This window comes from Atta colombica, unplaced genomic scaffold (genome assembly GCF_001594045.1).
Source record: "Atta colombica isolate Treedump-2 unplaced genomic scaffold, Acol1.0 scaffold125, whole genome shotgun sequence".
In the NCBI taxonomy this organism is placed as follows: domain Eukaryota; kingdom Metazoa; phylum Arthropoda; class Insecta; order Hymenoptera; family Formicidae; genus Atta; species Atta colombica.
Genome location: NW_017259212.1, coordinates 3234275 through 3243309, shown reverse-complemented (window position 1 = coordinate 3243309; position 9035 = coordinate 3234275). Strand labels below are relative to the sequence as shown.

Here is a 9035-nt window from a genome sequence, read left to right as displayed (position 1 = left end):
TATATATATATATATATATATATAAGTTTACTTTTTTATTTGTATACAGTACAAATTAATTCCACTAATTATCATATTTATGTACAAATCTACTGATCCTTTTTACATAAATATCCTTGAAGTAAAAAGAGTTTAATAAATTTAAAATATGTGAAAATAAAATTTCATTTAATTTACATATATATAAGCACGCATTTATAGGCCATTTTTTGTTCGTTACTTCGTTTTTAAATACATAAATTAGAGAGTGGATAAAGGAAGCTAGCCTAGCAGGCAGCAAGCAAACTATCAGTATCACAGTTGTTTTCATATGCAGAAGCAAGAATGTTAACGTTTCAGAAATTGTTGCTAACTGAAACTCGTTGATGAAGCGCCACTTGGGTCAGGAGCACATAAATATGCACATGGGAACGAGCACAAAGGGTACAAAATTACCAGCCCTTCTCTCTCTCTTTATCGCGTTTTCTACACTTTCATTGCGAATGACCGTGCTCATGAGAAACTAGCTGACTGTGCCACGTGCGTTGCAAATTCATTATAACACATGAACAAACGTTTCTGTACGTTAAGCATTGTATAAAGTTCTTACATTAGTCCATTATACTATACATTATACATTAATATTATGTTTAAGACATTAAGGCATATTTAAAGACAATTTTTAAATTCTTGTTGAAAACAGATAAAGACATTATATTTAAAGACAATTTTTTAAGTTCTTGTTAAAAACAGATAAATAATATTCTTTAACGAAAGAAAATACACTAAAATATAATATTTGTCGAAAATTATTAACAGTAAACGAATATTAACATGAACTTTTTTTTTATTATTTGCAGTGCATGAATGTTCGCTTTAATAGAAAACAATTTTATCTTAATCCAATAATATGAATTTGTTTATTATGAATTGTTTTATGACAAAAATTTAACAAATTCCTTTTATAACGTAACATGCTAGTATTAAAATAAAAAAAATTTCTTATAAATTTATAAATCGTCTCAGGATGCATTCATATTTCCCAAAAATCTTATATTTTCGAAAGAGATGCTAGTACTACATGTGAAAATATAAAGAATATATGAAGCTAGCATGACCATTCTATTAATATAAAAAAATAACAGTTAATAATAACAGTTTCAGTACACACACACACACACACACACACGCGCGCGCGCGCACACACACACTTTTCATAGTTCTACAATTTTACCTAAAAATAAAAAAAAGTTCCGCATTTTTTATATGAAAAAAAAAACAAATATGAAAATATGATATGAAAATATGATATGCTAACTTCGTGAATCTATAATAATAACTGTAACTCTCCGAACTATAATTTTCCGAGCACTCTACAATTGAAATATTCAATAACGAGATGGATACTGCGTTAATCAATATAAGAAATTAAAAAGAGTTATTAATCAAGATAGGGATCAGTCATTAAAAGACATTTAAATTATATTTTTTTTAAAAGCGAATAAATCTACAATTTACGCTTCGTTATATTCTGAAAATTCATCTTCATTAATGAATTCAAGTTTCCGTGAACTATAAGTTTGCTTCTAGTTATAAGCAATTTTGCTATTGCATGTAAGACTAGAAAGAAATTGTAGGTATGGTTCAGGTGGGCCAGCACTGAAAGAACAGCTACTGAAGTAATCATAAGACGTACTATTATAGAAAAAAATGTGTTTGTTATATTATTGATAAAGTAGTTCTTTGATATGCAAACGTAATTAATGTAAACGTAAAATTCTCTAAGTTTTAAGCCTGATTAAGTCGTTCACACTTAACGAACTATCAAAGATAATGCATTAATGCCTTTCTAGCGTCATAAAGAGAATTCTAATATGCAATTATATTAAAGATTATATGGCATCTTGCCAGTATTAACGTAGAAGTTTACGCGAATAGCAATCTCTTACTTCAGTTAAGCTCTGCTTTATCTAGCATTACTGCTAAAGTTGAAATAAATTGCAAGCCCGTGATTTGCGCTTTGAAAGTACTCGTGAGGTTTGTCATAAGTTTACAATTTTTTACATTATATTATACTACTTTTAAGACTTAATACTTCCTACTTTCAATAGTTTTATGAATTTTTACGTTTAATTTTTTATGATTTATATGGACATCAAGTATTCGTATTGCGGTATTCAATGATTGTATCCGGAAAATAAGAGCTAAACCTCTACGTGTGGCTATGGATAAACCTCTAGATTGAGAACTCCATTTCCAACATCGATATCGATGCCGAAATTCAATAAGGCCGCGTAACTGCAAACGGGCTTTTATACAACATCACTGTGGTTTCTCTGGCGCGCAGCCAAATTTTGGATGCTACATGGCGAAAATTTCACCGCTTTCTGTGGAATAGCTCACTAGCTATGATCTCCCGAGAGGAATCGCCCCACGGTCGAATAGCCACAATATCGATGGATCTCTCCTCGCCGGTTAATTCTAGCTTTTTTTTATTTAGTCGCATACGGGCGATACGGGATTAATTATCGATAACGAGGAACCACTATTAATTACAAGAGATAAGCAAGGACAATTCGAATGTGCTATAATTCATTGGAAATTGAGTCCATTTCGCTCAATTAAACGTCACCTTAAAAGCATAATTGTTATATTTTCATTTAAACCAATAGAAAAAATTCAAAATAAAAACTCAACATACAAAATTCGCTGTTTACTTATTAAGTATTTAATGAATTCTCCTAGAAGTTTACATAAAAACCAATGTAACCATTAATATTTGCAACAGAAAATAGATAAGTATAAGGGGCTTAAATATATGAGAGGATTAACTCCTCAAGCATATATTTCTGTCGGTTCACACATCTATTTATGTAAAGCAGACGTAACAGAAATTGATCGGATCAGCTTGTAATACATCCGGAAACGGAAAATGCATGCAGGCATACGATCGCGAATTTCATCTATTTGCGGTTAGTCTACGTCCCACAGCGGGAGATGTGCAATATTCGCAAGTGCTTTATCAATATAATATAACTGTATCGCTCTACAAAAAATATTGCCGATTGTAATCACCGACGCAGATATCGCTCACTGAATCGACCTGCAAATAACAAGCATGACCGAATATGAAAAACAGACGAGGAGTTAATAACCGAGGTTATCGAGTGAAACCGAGAAAAAGGCACAGATCACGCGATGCCGCATGATAAAATGGCGATTGGCTGGTAAAAGAGAGATATATATATATTCAATTTAGTAGCACGATTTCGACGGATAAAACAGCATGTAAAATGCCACACGCACAAGCTAATGTATCTATTATCCAGGCAAATGCAGTAGTCATTGCTAAATTCGCTCCACGCTGCACTTTCACGCGGAAAGGTAATTTTTTTGCCGAAACATCCATCTCGTCACATTTTAACTTTCAACTCACTCGTTAATTAATTTGCTGTTTGCGTTGCACGTTGTTATTCCACGCTGCTCGCAATTTTTTCATCTAACTCACGAGCGAATCTGCTAATAACCGCATCGAGAGAGAACACGGTAACAAAAATATTATCCTATCAAATGAGAATTTTCAATCTGTGTGATAAGTTTGACAGTATTGTTCTCATGGTTATGAATACGAACAGTTTTTAGAATTAATTTTGCTTCAACAATAGGTTCAAAGGTTTTCGTACATTCTACATAATTAAACATTACGTATGATATATGTGAAATATAACAACTGATATTTGTTTAAAAATTGATGAATAAAAATGAAAAATGCCACAAATAAACAATATTGTAGCGAATTTATCCACTACATTTTCAATTACTTGTGATATTTCTTATTTTTATTTATTAAATTATTACCTAACTTTTTTTGAAAAATTATTTTGTACATGATATTGTCAACCATACTTAAATGTGTGTTATAAAATTTTTCAAGAAAATGATTTAAAAAAGATTCAAAAAAATTATTCGATAGTGTATTTGCGATATAAATTCTTACCAAAAATTTTATTATGTCTAATATATAAATGATGTTTTATTTTGGAAAATATTTTATTATTTTATTATTTTAAATATGATCATTATGAGTTGATAGGATCAACTCCCAACAATAGGATGATTGTGATATTGTAATAATAGATATTTAAATAAAAATACATTTTGGGGTTATTTTTATCAAACACATAAAATGTAATATTAATTACTTTATGTGTTTGATAAAAATAACCGTAAAATTTATTCATCATTCAAATATATTGTTATATCATAGTCACTTCACTGTTGTCACAAACCATAGGAAACTTAAATATTTCTCAACACGATTTTACAACATAAACGTAATTAAAACGATGAGAGTCATTGCACGTAAATTCCTATCAGACGCAATATTTCTTTAACTTTCTATCTGATATAATTTCTCGCTTGTTAGATCGGAACAAAAGCTTTCATAGAAGATAACGGTCATTATTTCACTACACAATAAATGCGTCTCCGGAAATTGTGTTTTGCTTTATGAGATCGCGGATATCGGTGTATTACCGCGATAATACTAACTAAGGTCGTAAATATTCGACGGATATCGCACGTGGAAAGTGAAATCAACGAGACGCGCAACGGGTCAATGCTCCTTCACGCGTGCATGGACAGGAAGATTCCGCCGCGATGTGCATGTGACAGGTCGCAGATATAATGGGCATACAGGAAGAAGTGCATAATGACATAGTGTTGCGCACCTGTACAACGCGACGTGACCTTATCTCGCAGAAACTGTTGGTCTGACTTTTACCTACATGCGTACATGGCCGTTGCATCGCGACGCGATTATATCAGTCCAACTTTTGAAACTATTCAAGTACACGCACGAATATGGCTTTTACATAATCATAATTACTATGATATCTCGAAATTAGAAACATCATTCTGTAGCTTAATTCTTTGTGGATCGGCGATCCCGTTTGAAATACCTTCCTATATATTTTATAAATAACTGTTCAATTTTTATAAAACTTGGCCTATGAAGTAATTTAATAATACCTTATTCAAATCTAAGATAAAAATTAAATTTAAAATGATAAATTTAATATGGCGAACAGAATTTAAAAAAAATAATTTGATTATCATGAAACTTAATTTTAGAGAAAGTTTTTAATTGCAAAATATAAGTTTTTAATTACAAATATCAAGTTTCCAGTTTCGTTTTATTCGAAAGTTATCAGTGTACATACACTATTAATACTGATTTCCAAACTATGAACTCTGTAACACTAAAGATCTTCCTTCATGGAGATTATTATCCCTTTGAAATTCGATACTTTCATGTTACACATTAAAATACCAGAAACTCTTTGAAACCGAATTTTTCACTGATTTAGATTTTTTAAAATTTGAATTTTAGAATTTTGAAATCACAATCGAATTCGTTGAAAACTTTTTAAGAAGCAAGATTTTCCATAAGGTACTTTGTTAAAAAACTCTTATCCTCAAAGAAAAAAATAATTGAATGCAGATCAAAAAGGGCAATAAGCACATAAGATTAAAAAAAAGATTAAAATAATTTAAAAAATAATTAAAAAATAAAAATATACGTTTAGCGCCAAAACAAATAATAATTGTGCGATTTAACTTTGTTAATCTGACAAATTCTTTAACACTAATAGTATCAAACGTTTTTTACTCACTAAAAAGGGACCAAGGGACCAAGAATAAAAAATTACAGAAATTACTTAAAAAGTAATAAAATACTAAATATTTCAACAGTAAAAGACATAATTATTGAGAAGTCAAAATATTTGAGAATTATATCTTTGATATAAGAAATATAATTTTTTAAATATTAATTTAAAGAAAAACAGAAAAGATCAATAATGACTCAGTACTTCTAATGTTAAGTATCAGCTGTGTCGGTGAAACCTATTACAATATTTACATGAAAACTAAATATGCTAAAAAATCTTTTGTGCATAGCTAAGATCTTGTTTACAGACGAATACACATCCAAAGAACAAGACGCGGTTAATGTAACGTAGAAACTTATGAGTACCGACATTCCAAAAGTTTCGAGTGCCACAGAGGCATTTAACAACTGCTAAACTTTCAGTCTCGAAAGTTAAAAGTTTCTCTGTCGCCGCAGTCGGCACTTTAAACTGAATCTTATGCGATTCACGTCATCGCCGTGTGAAATGACATACTTTGAATGTCTCGCTCACGACATTTGACATTATCTTTGCCTAAACTCCTTTCAATCCCCTCTTCATAATTATTGCACGATATTTTTCGTGTTGAATAAAAATCTGCACACTACACTTCTTATAATATCCATTCGAAGCACTTCGTTAATGCTTTTACTGTGATAGTGAAATTTCGGGATAATGGAACTTAAGTACATCGCGCTTATCCAGATTGCGCTTCCGCTTCCCGTAACGCACGTATCCCTCATATACATGCACGGTGCAAAAAACTGCGCTAAGAAATGTTGGCAACTCAGCGGAGCGGTAGAATAGAAATCCTATCTTACCATAACCGTCATAATGTGACGACGTTCTCCGGACTATCATGAGATATCGCGAATCGTTAATATATGCGTTATTCTTGGGTCATAATTATACGTTCACAACGGCAAAACACGAGAGAGAGAGAGAGAGAGAGAGAGAGAGAGAGAGAGCACCGTATCAAACTTGAGAGAATGGGTCAATGGTCTGTGAATCAGTGGCAAGATAGGAGTTCGCAATAGTCGTTTCGTAACGGTTACGTCGTCGCGTTGCACTTCATGACACGCCAGTATACCTATTATCGCGAGAACGGAAATGTTTTTGAGAGTACGTGTGTATCGAAACTGCGCGATTCTCGCTATGCAAACTCGCTGTGCACGATTGCGAAACGATTATTTCAGACATTGTTCAGACCGAATCGAAATGGCTAAGGATTATTTGCTTTGCAATAATGGATGCGAGAAAGACAATAAAAATAATTGTTTTATGAATTTATAGGCACCTGTTATTTGCGTGACAATAATCCTATATCAAAATAGATGACTCACAATATAGTCAGAGAAACGAAACTTTAAAGTGGAATGAAGTTTTACTCATTAATGAGAAATCTTCATGGAAAGCGTAACTTTCCTGAAGTATCTAAAAATTTAGCCATATACAGATCTAAAAATAATTTTATTGAATTATCAAAATAATTTTATAAGATGTTCAAAAAAAATATTTAAAAAATTTTAACATTCCAACAACTGGTTTAAGCATTTTACACATATTTGATATCTAAAATTATTATTATATCTAGCTTTTTTAGATACTTTAATAAAACCATTTTCCATATTCTCGTAATTTTAATTGAGAAAAATTCTAATATATTTTAATTTATATCATATACGAAAATAAATAAATTCAATTTTGTTTGCTTTAAAGTAAAACGTGTATGATACTAAGTAAAACAATCGTTTATTAGCATACAATGTGCCACGTTACGCAATGCCATTCTGACATTATGTTTTACATTAGCTACGGAATAATCGTTTGGAATAGTAACGATATCTTTGCTTATCATGTTTCCAGCTATTATAACTTTAACGCATTACCTTCCGCAGTTGCGCGAGAAGACACTAAAGGGTGTAATAGAGATTATTTGCGTCCCTAAATTTCTAAAGTGATATCTCGAGAAATAATCAAAGATAAAAGAGTATCAGTATTTTACAGAGAATAATACAAATAATAATGACAACTGTGTAAAATTCGCCATCTTGATTTCATTATTGTAGCTCTTCAAGATATTACTTGGCAATATTGAAATTCGCAATGGAGGTTTCACGTTAGATACACATCTCTCTCGATTTTAGTAGATACTTCGGAAACGGCAATGAGATCATGTATTCACAATATAAGTGTTTAAAGTACGACGTTATAGTAATTTTCATGCAGATTAAAAATAATATCTGCAAAGGGGGGCAACAGTGGCAATTATGGATAGAAACTACCTTCTCGCAAGAGAGATAAATTGTATTGTTCTTTTCACGATGTAAGTAAGCGACAGGTAACCCAAGAGCGTCGTACAGTAACGAAAGTATTACGCGATGGTCGAGCTAATTTCTGCCACCATTTGAAAATTAAACGGCAGAGAAAATATTTATGAGCACTTTACTAAATTAGCTCTGCTAAAGATCCCGGTGCATTGTATAAAATGGGTAGCGGGTTGGACACACCCATTGTAAGCGTGATGACAAGACAACGTCTGTAAAAACCGTATTTATTCAAGCGAATTGCAATCGTAGACGCGCGTCTACGAAATTACGAGAAAAAGAAATTATAGAATATATTAACTTATACATACAGATTTTTATTAAACGAGAAAATTCTCCACGATTTTAATATAATCTTATACACATGTGTTACAATCCAAAGAATTAGAAGTCTGTACTAAACTAAAATACATTAAAAACGCTTTTTTCTTCACATATATATCTCTGGGAAATTGATTTTTAATCGGGAAATTGATGTTTAAAATTTGAAAAGGAAGATTATTAAAGCTATTTCTCATTTTAATATCTTGATAAATTTCCTACGTCACACGAAATCGGAAGCATTCGAATTTGCGAATAAATCAAATTATAGCTGAGCATTTCTCTATTTTCGATTGCTCGCAGGAGATTGCTGCTTAAGATAGTTAGCGGCAATTCACTGTGCTGCGAGGTGAACTCGATTTATATCCTGATATAGTCGATCCATAATTCTCCGTAATTTCGTGCCCGTCGACAAATATCGTTAAATTTCGTGGAAACATGTATGTGCGAACTCACCTGAAGACGCTCTCGTCGTATGATAGCAGAATGCGTACTGGCTGGCTGATGCTACGTTTCTTTACTTCGTGCGCTGGCTCGATGTGTACATCGTGAATTATCTGCAAAACAAAGGGGGAATTTGATTAGCGTTTGCGTAGAATATCAGAAATATATCATGTAGAACATCACGTAACTTCTTTAATCAGAGTTTATTAATAAATATACATTAATAAATAGATCGTAAAGTATATAATGATCGAAAAATAACTAAAATTGTGAA

General features: G+C 31.7%; 1 protein-coding gene across 1 annotated transcript in view; it reads right to left on the bottom strand.

Annotated features, from left to right (window-relative positions):
* LOC108694830 (leishmanolysin-like peptidase) overlaps positions 1-9035 on the bottom strand; it is a 286628-nt gene that overhangs the window by 143134 nt on the left and 134459 nt on the right. The window contains exon 2 of the mRNA XM_018204505.1: positions 8774-8874. Within this exon, the coding sequence (XP_018059994.1) occupies positions 8774-8874 (101 nt within the window). The remainder of the gene's footprint in view (positions 1-8773; positions 8875-9035) is intronic.